Raw genomic sequence first — 19420 nt, 5'->3', positions numbered from 1 at the left:
ACACATAATGCTACAAAATTACTTGAAAAAAAATAAACTTACATTCATTCAACTAAAAGAAAGAGAGAAATAAAGAAAAAAATGTAGTATTAGAGAAAATATTTTTGTGTAATTATAGCAAATTTTGGTGTAAAACTAAGACATTTATATGTATTGTTTAAGAAATTTCAGTAAATTTGTACAGATAAATTCTGCATAATTTAAAACTCTTCCTCTTTCTCCTCCTCATCTTTTGTTGTTTCTTCTTCTTTTTTTTTTTTTTTATCATCATCACGATATTCTTCTTTTTTTTATTCATCTTTTTTTTTGTTTTACCTTCTCAAATTTTTTCTTATTTTACTTTTCTTTAACAAGAATAAAAAAATCAAACAAAGAAGAAAAAGAAACACATAATAATGCAAAATTGCTTGGCAGATGATGAACTTACATTCATTCAACTAAAAGAAATAAAGAAATAAGAAAAAAAGAAGAAAATACAGCATTAGAGAAAATATTTTTGTGTATTTGCAGTAAATTTCGGTGTAAAACTAAGACATTTATGTGTATAGTTTAAGAATTTTTGGTGAATTTATACTGATAAATGCTGCATAATTCAAAACTCTTCATCTTCCTCCTCCTCATCTTTTATTGCTTCTTCTTCTTCTTCTTCTTCTTCTTCTTCTTCTTCTTCTTCTTCTTTTATTCATCTTTTCTTTCTTATTTTACCTTCTCAAATTTCTTCTTGTTCTACTCTTAACAAAAATAAAAACAAAAATATCAAACAAAGAATAAGAAACACATAATTCTGCAAAATTACTTGGAAGAAAATGAACTTACATCATTCAACTAAAATAAAGAAAGAAATAAGAAAGAAGAAGAAGAAGAAGAAAAAATGCAGTATTAGAGAAAATATTTTTGTGTAGTTGCAGCAAATTTCGGTGTAAAATTAAGACATTTTTGTGTATTGTTTAAGAATTTTCGGTGAATTTATACTGATAAATTCTGCATAATTCAAAATTCTTCCTCTTCTTTCTCCTCATCTTCTGCTGTTTCTTATTCATTTTTTCGTTCTTATGTTACCTTCTTGTTCTTGTATGGATACCTGGAGGGAGAGCTCAGTCTCTGGGAGTCGACGCCGAGCTATTGCTTTCGGGGCCGACCTTCAAGCCTTATGATAACCCGAGCTTTTCTCCAAGAGGATGTCCAATTGCGTAGAGCTTTGAGCAAGAAACAGGGGGGAGTGTACCTGCAAAGGCACTCCGAAGCTTAAGTTAGTATTGAGAATTCAATGTGTCCTTTAGATGAGAGATCATACCTTTTTGTAGGTGAAAAGTGTATGAGTCTGTTATGATTCTCCTTTATTGCCTGTATTAAAGAGTAATAAATAAGGTAAAACATTTTGTCGGACGTTTCATTTCGTGAATCAATCCGTTAAGCTGAGTTGTAACGCAAGTGGCTGATTTGAATGATGGAAACGCCGATTTAATGATTGAAATGCCGATTTAATGATTGAGATGCCGAACTGTAACGTCGTCTTTTTGAGTAATGATCTGAATAATGCCGAGTTATGAGTGATAATGCCGATTTATGATGTTGAATTTGTAACGACCGGATCACTTCTAAAAAGAATACATAATGCTACAAAATCAATAGAAAGAGGAGGAAAAAAGTGCAGCAATAATAGCAGCAATAAAAAAAACGACGAAGAGGATGAAACACGAAGAAGAAGAAGGAACGCGAAGAAAAAGAAAGAATACCGAAAGAAGAAGGAGAAGAAAGAAGAGGAAGAGGAGGAACGCGTGATACAAACGTTGGAAGAGGAATGACGTGATTTTACGCGCGCATTATGAAAGTGGGTTTTGTTAGGTTACGGTTAACTTGTATAAATTTGTATGTCAAAAAAATTTGTATGTGTAATAAGTATGATAATTACATTCATTTTTTTAGATGACTATATACGTAGTCAATGTAAAAGGTAGTTATTTTTATTGATGTGATGTTACGTAATTATATATATGTGTAAAACTACTTTACACTGACAGTGTATTAAAATTAAATTTTTTAAATATATAATTTATGTTTTATAGAAATAGTTGATTGTTTTATACACATAATATGATTGTGTGTGTGTTTTATTTTTTTATTTTTTAAACGTAGAATGACTGACTTGGAATTCTAGCCCAAATCCCTTCCCGTTGTATGCATCAAATTCAAAACTGTGGAAATGTGTGCGGTCATGACCAGAACAAGCCATCAAATCGTTTTTTGCGCATCATTAAAACTGAATATAAAAGTGAGACGTTGGAAATTTAGAGTTCTTGAATTAATAGTTTGAAACTGATTGAATTGAGATTGGAATTGGGAGTAGGATTGGAATTTGGATTCATAATCTCCCTGTCTCCCTCAGCTTCTTTTTTTTTTTTTTTTTGGTCTTTGTCTCCCTCAGGTTAATGCGGTAGGGAGAATTGGATAATATATGTTTACACGCTTATATATAAGCAAGAAAGTTATGAAAATAAAATTGCTAAGATTATTATTATTATTATTGGCTAGTATATGAGGAAGTAACGTCCATTGTGTTAGTTTTTAGTTGTAGCGGATAAAAAGTAAAAAAGGGGATTGAAATGGATTAACATAAGGAAAGTATATGAGAATAAGAGATGTTTGGAAAATTTTAAAAGTAATTTTTTTTAGTTTTTGACTTTTGAAAAATAGTAGTATTAATGTTTGGTTCAATTTTTAAAATTAAATTGCAGCTTTCTACAAAACTATTTAAGAGCTTATAGCAAAGTAAAAAAAATGACTTCTCTCATAATAAATTTTTTTATCATATTTCTTTTAAAATAAATATTTATAAAACAAAAAATTTAAATATAAAATAACTTATTTATAAACTATTTTTAATATAGATATTTATTGTTTAAATTATTTTTTTAAAAGAAACTTAATTAATATATTTATTCAAATTAGATCTTAGTCATGTAAATGACAGTGGTATGTCTCATAGGAGATAGGACTTAGATGTATGATTGTGGTGGTTTTAGATGTTTCATGGATATTCCATAATTTTTAATGGAAAGTAAAGTTATTTTTTATATAATTAAAATGCTACAAAAAAAAGAATTTATCATATGCAACAAATATTATTTACAAATTTCATGGATATTCCATAATTTTGCTTGAATAGAGTACTCTATAGTTTTGTATTTATTTATATAAGAAAAAATTATAATTAAATTTTTTTACATGGTAGTTTCGTAATTATGAACATTTTTGTTTTTTCAGCTACAACTAAACACCTTTTGAAAATATTTGCATTAAATTAATATTTTTTTATTTATAAGATCACCCAAAATCTATTTAACAAGTATAATAATCAAAATGTCAAATCCAAAGTAAATTTTTATTTTGATCTTTGAGATTTATGCGATTATTCATTTTAGTCTTTAAAATTTAAAATTTTTATAGTGATCCCCAAATTTAAGTTCGGACATCAATTTGGTCTTTCAACCATTTTCGATAATAAATTAGCAAATAAAGTACTAAGATGACAAAATCTTGCCACACTAGACTCTTCAACGATTTGATGACATAATAATATTTAATTTTGGATCTTATTTGGTCCTAGATCCTAACTTTTTCTTCTTCCTTTTATTCCGCAGTCTGCACCGTCTTTCTTTCTCTTCTCGCTTCCCCATTTCTACTTCCGTGTCTACACTGACCCATTTTTTTCTCTTTGACTTCCTCTCTGCCTTCGCCTATTCTACCGTGCTCCTTTCTCCTTTTTGACACGATCTCTCCTTTTTTCATTGTAATATACTTTCATTGATCATGTCATTTGTTTGATGGGGTTTTTGATCAATTTTAAAAGAGGTTCTTAAAATAAAAAGAGTGTCTCATTAATTACGATAATACAATAGATATCTTCAATAATTATTAGTGAAAAATTTAAATCTTTATTCATTTTATTTTAATGAATACAATTATTCCCATTCTTTTTCAATGGACAGAGTTATGGCACATATATTGAACTCAACACAGTAACCATTTACATGTTGAGTAACTTATAAACACTTGAGAAGGAAGTCAAAAAGTACATCCCTTAAAATGGATGTTTTCCAATTTATTGGAAACTTATTATCACACGTTTTACAGCATAAAATGCATGCAACATTTGACTATAGAATTTTTCATTAACAATGACTACAGTGCTTGATGAGATTTCTTATTATGTATGGAAAAATGTCTCTATTATCGAAGTAAGCTAGTTCCACCTGAAAATAAGACAAATGAAATGCATTAAGAGAAGAAGGTGTTGCAGCAAACAATAAGCGAGTAAATACCTATAGTTGTTCTTGAGATTCACGCAAATACTTAGAGTAATTTCTAAAATCCCGATTTTTTCTCTTAATGCATTTCATTTGTCTTATTTTCAGGTGGAACTAGCTTACTTCGATAATAGAGACATTTTTCCATACATAATAGAGCTACGAGCACTCAAACTGATTCTTTGCCATATTTTAGGTGATGACTCATCACCGGAGTGCTGACATGGAGTCGGATTGCCAAGCTATAGTCGTCTTGTTCATCTCTTCTTCTTCTTCTTCTTTCATACACTTCTTCCTGTTCTCACACAGTTTTACCTGGAGCTGCTACTCATGTCGATGTTGGGTGGTGGTAGCACTACAGGTGGAAGCTCTGTTCGTTCCTCATCTAGCTGGAACCGGACTAGAACGCAAACGAAGAGCAGAAGATCGGTCCCGCCAGAATAGTGCGGCTGTGGCTGCAGGCCAGTCCTCAGATGGTTTGGATAGATTCGAATCCGAACAAACCATTTTATGGCTACCCCAACTATAATGTGGATTAGAATAATTACTCATACACTAACAATTAACATCAATTCACATATAATTACTCATACACCCACAACATTCAATCCTATCTTAGGGTCAACTAGTCTAAGTGTCCAGAAACATTACATATTACATAAAGGAATCCGAAACCATACCTTGGCTGATTCTCAAATGCACCAAACACCAAAATGAAGCCACCAAGCTTGATCCAAAACCTCAACCAACTCCAACCAACACCAAAGCTCAAACTAATAACACATATATATACCAAAATCAAAACCTAAGATACACAAAACAACTAAATATAAGGGTTTAGTGAAATCTTACCTTACTCAATGTGATTAGGGGTAAAATCCAACATTTACTCGCTACTAGAGATCACCTAAACAACCAAAACCAAAAAATCTACTCAAAACCATAACCTCAAAAATGCAGAAATCTAGGGCACAAAACTGGAAAGAGAGACGCAATTTCTTACCAGATTTGCTTAGATAGAAACGTAGAGCTCGAAAAGAGCTTCGCGTGGCTGCAAACAGCTCGTCAATCGGAGCTCCGGATTAAAAGTTATGGCTTCCGGAAATAGAGGATGAATAGTGTCATCCATCTTCTCCTCTCCTCTCTAAAAAACCACGGCCCTCTCTCTCTTAGGGCTGGAAAATGAGTTCAAAGCTCATTAAATGAGTTTATATAGGTTGGGTCTTGGGCCCGGTCCAACCTGTTGACATTTTTGGTACGTTTGGCCCACTTTGGGCCAAAACCTCTAAAATTAGTGTCCGATTTTTTATTCTAAATTATTTTTATCCTTTCAAAACAATAAATCACTTTTCAAAATATTATTTTCCAAAATACGCAGTATTGGATAGAGTAGAGCTGGTACTGCCTGCTTAAGTGTCAGTACGCATTTTTACAGAAACTTTTCGAAAGAAGTACATTTTTCAACTCAGAAAAATTCATTGAAACCAAATATCACATTTATATTTTCAAATTAAAACTTCTAAATTTTGAATCTATTTCGGGCACTAAAATTACTTTATTAAAACGGTTTTACGTGAAAGCGCAGGTTCTTACATCCTCCCCTCCTTAAAAAGATTTTCACCCTCGAAAATCCAAATCACACGATATGATATATCTATACATATATATACATATATTCCCCACTAAGCACCCTACTTTCAACGTTGCTAATCCAACAAGTTGGCAAGGTACCTCGTTCACCATCATCCTACCATGTCGACGTTCTCTCCCGCCAACTCCTCCATAGAATAGTTCACTCGGATAGGCATAAAATGAGCGGACTTGGTTAAGCGAACCACGATCACCCAAACCACATCATAATATAAGCATATACCTTTTGCATATCTGATATGAAGCAGCAGTCATGATCTTTATAGTAACCCAAGTCCTGATGAAGTAGCTCAAGAAGTCATCTCCATGTCTCTGTATTCTCTACTCTCACAATAGCCCAAGCTATCACATAGATATGGTTATTTGCATCTAACCCCACGGCTGACAAAATTTGGTCACCAAACCATGTCTTCAGGAAAGCACCATCTAGACCTATCAACGGATGGTAGCTAGCCTTGAACCCATTTTTACAGCCGCTTAAGCATACATACATCTTATCAAAGGTAACTTCACCATCTGGTTGGGGGTGGTGCATATTTGTACAATGAAACTGGGATTAGTCTTCAACAGCATCATACCATAATCTCTAACCATCCTATATTGCTCTTTCTCACCCCCATACACTACACTTCTGGTATCCATTAATGCCCTGGATATTGAATTCTTATTCAGTGTCAAGTCAAACCGTGTCTTGAAGTAAGTTGTAGCCTCTCAATGTCTAAAATTTGGATACTTTCTCACCTTCTTTACAAGCTTGTTGCATATCCAATTCCTGTTGGCAGCCCTATTCTTGTCCTCTCTTGGGCAGGTGTGGTCGTCGTTGAAGGTCTTAATTTGCCAACAGGTGTCTTCATGGTCTCTTGATGCATAAGTCACCCATGGACACTCTTCGACCTTACACACCGCCCTGCACCTTATGTTATTATTTTTTACTAGCTTTATGCTTCTACCCTCTTGGATTGTGTATTCCCTCACAACTTCTCTAAATTTTCATTTCGTTCCAAACTTCATGCCAACCTCAAGATGCAGCTCTCCAAACTTTGCACCCTTCCTAAATAGCGGACTTGCCTCTTCAGAATTATTTCCATCCTTCAGCTCATCTTCTAAATTTGGAGGCGTCTTCATCTCCTCTAAGTGCCAAAAATTGGTGCCATCTGAGTCAACACCTGGATCTAGTCCATCCTCTGTACCTTCATAAACACAACCCACAAACCCAAGGTCAACTTCAGCGTCGCTCACCTCTTGCACCAAACCGTCATTTTCATGTAATATCTTCTCCTTCCCTTTACCTAGTGGATTAGTATTTCTCTTACCCAACATTGCATGTACCATGTTTTTCCTAATCCTACTCCCAGTTTTAGTCAGAATCAGAGGAACTACCCTCATCCGGACCTGGTTTAAACAGGCTATCCTCTTTACTGCCAGAGGAGTCAGAAGATACATTAAAAGGAATTTCATTATTAAACACTTTACTCCTGAATCCTCTAGCAACTGACCGTGTACAGGGTCTCCTGAAAATACTTGATCTTTTGGACAGTTTCTACTTATCGCTCTTATCAGATTTAGTGCTCTGACTGGGCTTCATGGGCTGGCTGATTTTAGTGGGCTTGGTGGGCTTTGGGGGGTTGGTCGGATTGGTTGTCTTGGGAGGATTTGCGTTTTTTTAGGCATCTTGGTTTTGGAGTGTGATGATTGTGATTGTCGTGGAGATGTTTTATTTTTTTGGGGACTGAATTTGCAAGAACTATTGGGTACAACCTTTGGGATAGGAGCAACTATGAGTGCATTAGTCTCATTGAGTGGGGGACTCACATCAGCATCTGTACCTGCATTACACCCCTCTCCACCATTGTCATCCAAGTACACAACTGTGTTGTCTCCCTTTAACACCTCCGACACTGACACTCCATGCTCGAAATATACATCAATCAATCCCTCATTTGTCCTAGCACAATTCACCATCTTTCTTATCTCTTTGTCACTGTTTACATTTCTCAACCCATTATCCAAGCCTTTTCCAGGAACATACCACCAGCACTGTTTTATGTCATTGTACCCAAGCTCCTTATGATAGTTCCGTATGTAGAAGACATCTAGAGTATTAGTGTCTAGATCACCTAAACAGGCATTGTTGTCCGGAGAATATACCATAGAGCCTTCTGCAATTTTTTTGAAGTCACTTCCATGATGAAACATGATGTCCAACTTATCTTCCATCTGCAAGAAATTTTAAATTTTTTCTTAGTACAGGCAGAATTTGAAAGCCTACTAATGTATTAAAAAAAATTATTCACCACAAGAAAATATATTTTTCCAATCCTTCATACAACTCCCTGTTTTATCTTTGTTTCATTCGGGTTAAATAGAGCAACTCCACAAATTCCAACCAGCCTTCAAACCCTAGACACTACAATGACACCAAAATTTCAGAACCTCAACTACACTAACAACTTGCATATCATCAACCAACACTGTATTAAAAATACAAAGTAAAAAAAGGAAGGTTACCTTGAGTCTGATCAAGTCAGAACCTCGTGTTTATGGTAAAGGAGGGGAAAAACGATAACAACTTCTGGTCGGATTACTTCTTCTCTCAAATTTTTCTAAACCCAGTGAATACAACCCTACGGCTACGCCATTGATGGGGAGATGAAGAAGAAGTCAGAGGGTGGAAGAAGAAGAGATGAGTGAAGTGAAGTGTTTATGTTGGTGGAGAAGACTATTTTTCATACTAAATAACACCTAAATGGCATCGTTTTTGGCTTTCAAGGGCGCCAAACCCAAAACGACGACGTTTTGGACCCCTCCCACGTAGCAATTCGAGGCCACGTCAGCGTTCCGGTGATGAGTCATCACCTGAAATATGGCCAGGGACCAGTTTGAGTGCTCAGAGCTCTATCTGGAGGACTACAATAGAAAAATCGGGAACCTAGGAATTGCTATGGGTATTTGCGTGAATCTCAGGAACGACTATGAGTATTTACTCAACAATAAGCATATTATTATAGAAAAATAGTCGAGTGGAAGATACAACAACAACAACAACAACAACAACAACAACAACAACAACAACAACAAAGCCTTGTCCCACTAAATGGGGTCGGCTACATGAATCAAACGACGCCATTGTGCTCTATCATGTATCATGTCTACAGAGAGACCGTTTACATGTAGATTTCGTTTGACCACCTCATGGATGGTCTTCTTAGGTCTTCCTCTGCCTTTCGCCCTTTGTCCATATTCCATCTCATCCACCCTCCTGACTGGATGTTCTATCGATTTTCTTCTCACATGTCCAAATCACCTGAGACGCGATTCAACCATTTTTTCCATAATAGGTACTACTCCAACTCTCTCCACCTCTACTCCAACTGAGTGGAAGATAAAAAAGTAAAAAAGGGAAAGTGAGAAAAAAAAATAGCAGAGAGTAGAAAGAAAATGAAAAAGAAAAAGAAAAAAAAAAGATTTTATGAACTAACTGAAATTTAAAATTAAATGTTGTTATATCATCTAATTATTGAAGAGTTTGGGTAAAAAAACCCAAATAAACCAAGTTGAGAAATTTATTACCCAAATCAGCCAAAACAAAAATTATTTCAGTAATCCACCAATGGCCATTTATATATAATTCGAATCAATATGATTCGAATTACAAATGCATGTAATTCGAAACAACTTGCTTCGAATTACGTTTGAATGGATATGCATGTAATTCGAATTGACTCGATTCGAATTAGTAGGCTCACATGACTCTATAGAGTTCGAATCATATTGATTCGAATTATTCAATGTTGGTGACACTGGGTAATTCGAATTAAGTTGATTCGAATTACTAGTGAGTTGCCTATATAATGCTACGTTAGTTGGATATATATCAACTTTTATTTTTCACATTCTTACTTGGATAGTTGGATATATATCTTATAGTTGATACTATTTACTGTATAATTTTATTTTTCTAAAAATAATATATATATATATATATATATATATATATATATTGATGATTACACAATTTTATAAATATTTAAAAAATATTATTAAAATTAAAATTATATTTTTTATTATTTGATAATAAAATTAAAAATTAAAAATTAGGGATTAATATTACTAGGTAGCCAGTAGTTGTAGTGGCAAATTTGTACCCTAACAAAAATATTAGAGATTAATATTGTTAGGTAGACAAAAAAAAAAAACTAGAACTTGTCTTATTTAATATTAATTATATAAATTTGGTTATAGAATATTTCATTAACAAAATTAAATAGTTAATTTATATAAATTAACAATTAATTATATAAATTTTGTTAATAAAATATTCTGCAACCAAATTTATATAATTAATGCTAAATAAGGCAAGTTTTGACTATTTTTTTGTCTACCTAACAATATTAATCCCTAATATTTTTGTTAGGGTACAAATTTGCCACCACAACTACTGGCTACCTAGCAATATTAATCCCTAATTTTTAATTGTTAATTTTATTGTCAAATAATAAAAAATATAATTTTAATTTTAATAATACTTTTTAAATATTTCTAAAATTGTGTAATCATAAAAAATATATATATATAATATTTTTAGAAAAATAAAATTATACAGTAAATATCTTTTGTATCAACTATAAGATATATATCCAACTATCTAAGTAAGAATGTGAAAAAAAAATTTGATATATATCTAACTAACGTAGCATTATATAGGCAACTCACTAGTAATTCGAATCAACTTAATTCGATTTACCTAGTGTCACCAACATTGAATAATTCGAATCAATATGATTCGAACTCTATAGAGTCATGTGAGCCTACTAATTCGAATCGAGTCAATTCGAATTACATGCATATCCATTCAAACGTAATTCGAAGCAAGTTGTTTCGAATTACATGCATTTGTAGTTCGAATCATATTGATTCGAATTATATATAAATGACCATTGGTGGATTACTGAAATAATTTTTGTTTTGGCTAATTTGGGTAATAAACTTCTCAATTTGGTTTATTTGGGTTTTTTACCCGAAGAGTTTGATATAATAAGAGTTTGCCATCTTAATATTTTTTTTGCTGATTCATCACGGTACCGGAAAAGATCGAAATGTCAAATTAATGCCTAAACCTAAATGGAAAACTACTATGACAAATTTTAAATTTTAAAAATCAAACTAAATAATTACATAAATGTCAAAAATTAAAATAAAAATTTACTCGTCAAACCCATAATTTAGTAGTTAAGTTCCGACATTTCATTTGAATTGGAAGCCGTTGTTCAACTCTCATCTTTTTTTTTTTTTAATATAACAATATATAGATAACCAAGTAATGAAATTATTGATTTATTACTTTTAAAGTACCTACCACAAAGATTTTACCAATAAAGAAAATCTACACGTGTTCATATGAGCATTTTGTATGCATACAAGAGTAATGTGTCATTTTCTAAATACAATTGGCATAAAAGTAGATAAAATATATTAAAAATATAATTTAGTTTTGATGTATCAGTATAAAATAATTTTATATGTGTATTTAATTATGTAACATCACATTAATAAAAATAATTATTTTTTATATTAACTGCATAAATAATTATCTAAAAAAATAAATATAATTATACGATTATATAAAACGTTTATATTATTAGTACATTAAAATTAATTTCATTAAAAATAATGTAATGAACTTATGTTTACAAAAACATCTAGCAATCAAAGAAATTCTATAAGGACATTTGCTTATTCAGCCATGAGTGGACAAAAATCGTTTGGGAGAAATGAAATAATAGAAAATGTTGCTTAGTCATATCCTCTATTATATATCAATGTACATTTTAGTTTTAAAATACTATTTTATCACGTGTATATGTTTTTTGTAATTTATAATGTTTGAATCCAAAATTTCTTTATCAGAGCAAAAATATTTACCATGTTAACTAATTTTATGTATGTTATTTTTATACATATTTTCCGAGTAAAATAGTTAATTAATAAATTCATTAATACTTATTAATACACTAATAAATAATAATCCAACAATCAAAGACGGAAGTTAGCACACTTGTAATACAATTAACCATAACTTTTTTCTTGAATTAAATTTTAAAATAGTCTCTGAAATTTACGAATTTTATCGATTTAGTTCTTAATTTACTAATTGTATTGTTTATGTCTTCGACTTTGTTAAAAATACACCACGTTGGTCTCTCTCCACATTTCTAGCCAGTTTACCTATCACCAACGATGACATAACACTGACATGCTACGTTGGCATATATAACGGCTAGCTGAGGTGGCAATTAGAAATATTTGACCCATTGTGGTCCCTCTACCTATTTTTAACCCTAATTTTAGCATCTCATCTCTATCGCTATTCATCTTCTTCTCTTTGCTCAGGAACGTTCTTCTCCTACTTTTTTGTTGTTACTCTTTTAAAACTGAAAGCAAAATCATGATTAGATGTGCGAGTCAAGATCAATGAATGATACGTGAAATTGCATTGTTTAGAATTAGAATGATGAAACCCTTAGAATCTCAATTGAGAAGTTGTGGTTAATGGTCTTGAGAGCTTTTCATATTGCCCTATTGCACTTAAATCCAGAACCAAATGCTATTTGCTATACTCTACCACCCTTCTTGACCCTTCTGTTGGCTTCTGTGTAAGCCAATTCATGCCATAGAGATAACTGCAAGTTCTTCTTTAACTCATCCAAAATAGTCCTGCCTCCTGCATGGATGTAAAAAAGTTCAAATGTAAGTTTGAAATCTAGAATATATGCTTTGACTTTCGTCTTTAAAAATTTCTTGACAACCAATGTTGCAAAGAATAGCAACTGCTCAGATGTTGGAAGCACAAGAGGGCTTAATATAGTGATGTTGGTTTTCAAAGCATCCCCTGCAGTTGTCATAAGATCTTTTCTCTTTTGATAATATGACACCAACTTTTTCATTGGCATCATTTTCTTGTTTAACGCAGTTAAAGCTCTTGTCTTCACTGGCCTTGTTCGTGCAAACAGTGTGAAACAATTAGTATTTCGACCGTCTCCTTGCGAGAGAATGTTGTCGGGAGGCTTGAGGTAGAGAGTCATGTTAAGGGTGCGGGGGCCATCGATGGTCTTTATAATGTAGGTGGCGACATCGTCTTCATCGACAAAAACGGCCTTGAGTGTGCCATCTCCGAAGAGGTGGACCTTTTTTCTGGGAGGCACAAAAGACCCCATCTGAGACAGGTTGTCCGCAAAGTAGCCCTCAAATAGGTTAGTGGAGATGTACATGAAAAGGATGTTTGCTTCCTCTATCGCCTTCCTCACAACCATCTTGTCCTCAAATGTCACCCTTCCTGGCTCTAACGCGTTCCACATTCTTGCTGGGTCCAGTCCAAACTCCAATGACAAAAAGTGCTACGGACATACAAGACTAGACTATTAATTGATTGATGATGAAATTAGAAACTAAAATGAATTGAATGAAACGTTGATGTTGCCTGCTTTCTTGATGGCATTAATGAGGTTGAGCTGCAAGTCAATGCTGTGGTTCCTGATATGGACACCAGAGATGGCACTGATGACAACATCCACCTTCTTGACGGCATCTACAAGGCTCTAGTGGTCGGAGAAGGATGCCTCTATGAGGTGGGTAACATCCAATCATGATTTTGCTTTCAGTTTCAAAGAGTAATAATAAAGAAGCAGGAGAAGAACGTTCTTGAACAAAGAAAAGAAGATGAAGAACGATAGAAATGGAATGCTGAAATTAGGGTTGAAATAGGCAGAAGGACTACAATGAGTCAATAATAGTTCCAATTACCACGCCAGTTAGCCGTTATATACGCCAGCGTGGCATGTCAGTGCCATGTCATTGCCGGCGGCAGGTAAATTGGTCGGAGAGAGGGACCAACTTAGTGCATTTTTAACAAAATCAAAGACATAAACAATACAATTTATAAGTCAAGAACTAAATTGATACAATCCGTGAATGTCAGAAATCACTTTAGAGTTTAACTCCCTTTTCCTTCATATATAGCTTCCTTGTTTTTACCAAGGTCATATTCCTTAGTGGTTACAAAATACAAACTCGGACGATGGCATTCGTGTGCTTTGTAGAGGGGATTTAATTTCCTCGTGATGCTTGCCCAAGTGTCCATAGTGGTCCACCTAACTAACTCTCAACAAAATAATAATGATAATTACAAGAAAATTCAACTTCCCACGTGCAAACGGATTCATGAGAAAATTTTGTATAATTCTTCCTTTGGGAGCATACATGATATATTTGATTGGCACAAGAACTTGTATCTCTCAAAGGAAATGCCCTTTTATTCGCTTAACTATTTCACGATCGGTAATACCTAGCTGTAATGCTCATAACATGTGCACTGACGTAAGAGAGCAATATATAGAGAGAATATTCGAACCAATAATGCATTAATGCATTCACATCGAATCCAGTGTTTTCAACATTCATATATAGATGATGTTCATAACATCGTGTTTTAGAAGCTCTTATTACATGTTCCGTATAAATAAAGGCTGGATCGTAAAATACGGTACTCTTGTGAACTAACTAATTAAGATAGCCAAGTTTACAGAATTGTCAACAACGCGCTAATTTTTGAAAAGAGAGATACACCTCAATATTATAATTTTATATTTTTTAAAATTATGGAAGAAATTTAGTCTAATTTTTGTATCTTAAAATTTTTTATTTTTTTAAAACAAAAATTGAATGATCCGGTTTCAAAATCGAAAAGTCCAGTTATGCAAAAAAAATTTTAGAACACCACATAAATCAGTAAAATAGAAATCAGAGATCCAATTTCAGCATTTTTTATTTTTTTAATTTTTTTAAAAAGTAAATCGGATGATCCAATTTAATATTATAAAGTTTGTAACTTTTTCAAAATCAAATCGATGCATCCTATCATCCTGTATATGGGATCACCGTATGAATGAGATACAATTTAAATTTAGCATACATGCGAATTACACTTTTTCTTTTCCAATAAAAAAATTACTTTGCACAGTTTTTTATGCGCATTTCAGTATTCCATGCTACAGGAGTAGAAATAACATAATTTAACCAAAGTAAAAGCATTCACCTACATGTCCAAAGTTGAATAATCTTACTGAAGCATATATGCAAACCGTTGCTTAACAGAACCATAATCATCAGCTTTCCAAGTAATTACTTGCTAGTCCTTTCACTTATTCTACACACAATATTATGCAAGTTCAACACTCAATATACTCTGGATATTTGCGAGCTTTGATAACAAATATAGAGGAAAATAAGTGTTGCATGTCCTTTTAAGAATCTCCCCCCAAAATATATCATTCGTTGATATTTTAGCATAACATGTATAACACAAGACATCCATTTAGTATGGGAGAACATGAATAAGATAAAATACTATATATGTCGGGACTGCAGAATCTCCTAGCTGACAACACTACAGGACCAAAGTATCGACAAAAAGCATCTTCTGTCATGATCGACTTTGAATAAACAGAATCATCTTTACACAAGACCCAAGAACTTGAACCAAACTTCAAAAAGGTTTTGATGAAAAGGAACAAAGCTTTGGGCTTCAAAGTTCAAACACTACATATTATAGTTGCCAATCTATGGGATCTATGCCCCTTTTCTCCAGAAGCTGGTTTGTGCGAGAGAAGTGCCTGCTCAGATGGATTCAGAATACACAAGATAGAAAGTAAGCATGAAAACTGGTTTAGGGGGATGATAAACAGATAACTGATTAAGGTGGTTTTCAAAATATTATTTTAGTATTATATGAGATCTACGTCTCTGTTCATTTAAGTGGAAACCAAAATATGGCTCAATGTCAGTGGAACAGAATATGAAACAGCTGTTTCAGATCACCCGCCATGCAGATGAATAATGAAAACCACTGGTGGAGTAGGAGAAAAGTGAAAAATGTATTTTAATACAATAATGCCAAGTTGATGAAAGAGATTAAAAGAAGGTTTGTATTTTAGACTGTGATGACTAAATAGTAAATATATTTGCACTCTCCACTTAATCAACCAAGCACGATGTTAACACTTACAACTTCCACTTTAGAACTCAGCAGGTCCTAGTATAGAGCATTAGTGTTGTGTACATTATTTACCAATTCAGAAGTTCTTCTTGCGCTCATTATTTACCATATTAACACAAAATTAAATTATATTTCAAAACAACCTTACCTGCACCCAAAGAAGCCTCTATTTGCAGACAAACCAGAAGGATGTGCAGCTTGAAGTATATGATGTTTTGTTGCATCAATTAACCTGAGTATGCACTCAATACAAGCTCATCAACAAGTTTTGCAGAAATTATCTTCCAGGCAAGGAAAGCAAATAGTCCAAATTAGTTTATAGAAACTCTTCTGGGAGCAGCTTATAGTTTTATACAATATAGATGTACATTTGCACAAAAAAAATGCTTGTCATCTATTTCTGAAAAGAGACAATAAATACTTGAAGTTTAATCTTTCTGATCAAGCTGACAACATAAACCCAGGATGCCGACTCTACATTTAGTTTCTAAAGATTGTAAGCTTTTAGTGTTATATAATAGAGGTAGTACCTAGATTTCTCCCGAGCAGAGTTGCCCCACAACAGAAAGACAACACCTTCCCTTTTCTGTGAGATTGTTTTGATAACAGCATCAGTAAATTGTTCCCATCCCTTTTTTGCATGAGAGTTTGCTTGATGTTTCCTGACTGAATTCACAAAGTATTTGTTAAAAGTCAACACTTCAGTACAAGCATAAAACACTAAAGATAGGTAACAACAATATCCCACTAGATTAATCTGCAAATAACACAGCAAAAAACAGAACACATATAACTCAACAAAATAACTGATTGCACGTTCACTAAAAAAACCAAAAAAAAAGTATAAATCTAACCTGTGAGTACGGTATTAAGTAAGAGAACACCCTGAAATGAAAATAAAGGTCATTGAACATGTATTAAGAAACTAATTCACTGAGTAAAGTTTGACACTGTTAAAATACATGCATGGAGTGACATGAAGGACAATTTGACAAAGTTTTGTTGAAATGATAGGCACCATTTGCGGTTATTATTCTCCAGCTATATTCTTTACTGCAATCTTTGAAAAACTCTTCAGAGACACAGGGAGAGAAATGTTTTTCCAGTTGTTTCAACAACAAACCAATTCAATATAGTCGCACAGGTTTGTTGAGAACTTGAGATTGTTTGAAACAAATAATGCCTATCTATACAAACACCAGCAAGTAGTTCGAGCTAAGAAAAGGGGAACAAATTTGCAGCACTAACCTGTACAGCCCATTTTTCTAGATTTCCATGACGTGGAACTGAACAACCAAGATCTTCTTTGAGCTCCTTAAATATATTTACCAAACTGGAAGGAACTTTCACGCCCTCAGGGACTGAGAATGAAAGGCCCATTGCTTGACCAGGTCCATGATAAGGGTCCTAAAAAATAAATTGCTTAAACACTTTTTTGCGAGCCATCACTGAGATTAGAACTCTGTTATATGATGATAAAAGATCACGCAGTTAACAAAGTGAAGGTTCCTTACAGAATTCGAATCACTAGGGCTTACCTATAAATATTACCAAAATCCAGACTTTGGTAGCCACAAACAGTTTAAAATTATTGGTCATTCGTTATTTCAAAAACAATAATAAAGTCTCTGATCCCATAACAAATTTAAAATGACAAACTTGTCACTCACCTTTCAGAAATGGATGACAAATTAGTCATTTTGTACAAAACCAGAATCTGTACATGTAACAGAGAGGGCAACATTTCCGCTAGTTTGACCAGTGAAAGATAAACTCGTCAAAGAACTACTCTTTTCTCCAGTGTTATATTATATGGTTAAAATTATGAATTCAGTAAAAGAAGAAAAGAAAAACCTATTTTTATACCCTACAAACTACATTAACCTTTAGCTATTTATTTCGATCAAGAATCGTTCATTTCAAAAAAGAACTCATAGCACAATAAGGTTAAATTGAGGAACGAACCTGTCCAAGGATAACGGCCTTAACCCTATCGAAAGGGGTAGAGTTAAGAGCATTGAAGATGAGGTGAGAAGGAGGATACACAGCATCAATGTTGCTATTGCAAATCTCAGATTCAACAAACTTTGAGAGGCTCAGTGCATAAGGTTTCTGGAGCTCACCAGAGAGTGCTTCCAACCACGTGTCCTCCACCAGCAGCTCCTCCAGTTTCACAACACCTACCACCGCGGTAAAACGACAACGCTATATAACCAAAACGACGTAAAGGCATCAATGTGAAAGTGAAGAAAAATACCTTTGGAGTTGGAGACCTTATCCAGGCATATTTTGAGGTTGCGCTTGGATTTTGCGAGGTGCTTGTTGTAATCGACGCGTGATTTCTGGTCAACGGAGAGTGAGGCGGAGGAGCCATTGGCGTCGTTGGAGTTGGGGATTAAGAGTGAAGTGGGAGTGGTTTTGATTCGTTTGGAAGGTGGTTGGAAGAAATCCATTAGGGTTTTGGAGGGGGCCGAAGAAGAAGACATGTCTGGTTTTTGGAATTGGGAATGGAAATGAAAATGGCGGGTGAATCTCTCGCTCTCTGTAGATGGCGGGAAAGTAGTAAGCGGGTTTATATAGGATCTACGGATTGAAATGTGCCTAGCCCAGCCCCTCAACATGCTGGTGAGCTGATTGGTACATTTCATTCTACAAAGATATTAGATATACTCCTACTCATACGTATTTGTACATGATAATTTGTGCAACAATGAATTTTAATTATGTGTGACTGCATTACTAAAAGGGAATAGGGGAGGGGAGTGGATAACAAGATATTATCGTTAGTAATACAAAATATGTTAATGAATTATTTGTTTGAACTTTGAACCGTTATGCTTTCTATAAATTTTGTTGTATCTTAATGCAATTTTACTGCTCTTTGATTAGCAAATGGAAAAAAATTAGAAGGAATTTTTTTTTGTCACAGAGACAATATTTCTCTTTTTCTTTTATATTTATATTTCTATCTTCACAATAACTCAAATTTTCTTGCTCTTTTTGTTTTCAAAGTTAAGAATAAAATTCGAACTCACGACCTTTAGATGAATATGAAGAGACTATACCTTTTGAGTTATAACTCGTTAGCTCATTTTTTATTTTGTTAGATGATTGTGGTTAAAAGAAATTAATTCGGCAGCAAAACCAAACAAAATATTCATCAATTTTCTTAAGATTTATGCGACAACAGTGTAATCCCTTTATTTTATACATTAACACCGTGTATACTGTATACATAAAAACCATATCTGATCTGAAAGGAAGTTTAAAGCAAGTTACTTGACCCCAACATAGTGAGACCTCGCTTGAATTAGCTAACATCATGTGCAAACTAATAAATAAAACAACATTGGAGTTCTGATTTCTACCCAGGATGCGACTAATTCAGAACAAAATATAGTGGGCGACACAA

General features: G+C 33.5%; 1 protein-coding gene and 1 pseudogene across 2 annotated transcripts; both read right to left on the bottom strand.

Annotated features, from left to right (window-relative positions):
* Window positions 1-12568: 12568 nt before the first annotated feature.
* Window positions 12569-13597, bottom strand: LOC130965401 (isoflavone reductase homolog; annotated as a pseudogene).
* A 580-nt stretch (window positions 13598-14177) lies between these two features.
* LOC130969775 (uracil-DNA glycosylase, mitochondrial) lies at window positions 14178-18732 on the bottom strand. 2 transcript variants are annotated; one of them, XR_009081915.1, is made up of 8 exons: window positions 18266-18732; window positions 17974-18188; window positions 17257-17415; window positions 16863-16893; window positions 16539-16674; window positions 16157-16240; window positions 15053-15625; window positions 14178-14302 (listed from the first exon to the last, which is right to left on the bottom strand). XR_009081915.1 is itself a non-coding variant. In XM_057895660.1 (7 exons), exons 1-7 carry the CDS (start codon window positions 18654-18656, stop codon window positions 15559-15561), a joined length of 1083 nt encoding a protein of 360 aa, XP_057751643.1. In that variant the 5' UTR covers window positions 18657-18732; the 3' UTR covers window positions 15035-15558. The 2 variants fall into 2 exon arrangements, 1 of the variants encoding a protein (XP_057751643.1); XM_057895660.1 differs by lacking the exon at window positions 14178-14302 and having other exon boundaries at window positions 15035-15625.
* Between the last annotated feature and the right edge of the window lie 688 nt (window positions 18733-19420).

This window comes from Arachis stenosperma, chromosome 3 (genome assembly GCF_014773155.1).
Source record: "Arachis stenosperma cultivar V10309 chromosome 3, arast.V10309.gnm1.PFL2, whole genome shotgun sequence".
NCBI lineage: Eukaryota > Viridiplantae > Streptophyta > Magnoliopsida > Fabales > Fabaceae > Arachis > Arachis stenosperma.
The sequence above is the reverse complement of the archived record's forward strand: the minus strand, read 5'-3'. Positions and strand labels throughout refer to the sequence as shown.

Coding starts and splice junctions, on each gene's coding strand:
- LOC130969775 (XM_057895660.1), bottom strand. CDS start 18,656: ATGAAATGTACCAATCAGCTCACCAGCATGTTGAGGGGCTGGGCTAGG. Junction 18,189..18,265: donor TAAGGTCTCCAACTCCAAAG/GTATTTTTCTTC, acceptor CCGCGGTGGTAG/GTGTTGTGAAACTGGAGGAG. Junction 16,241..16,538: donor TCTGCTCGGGAGAAATCTAG/GTACTACCTCTA, acceptor GTGCATACTCAG/GTTAATTGATGCAACAAAAC.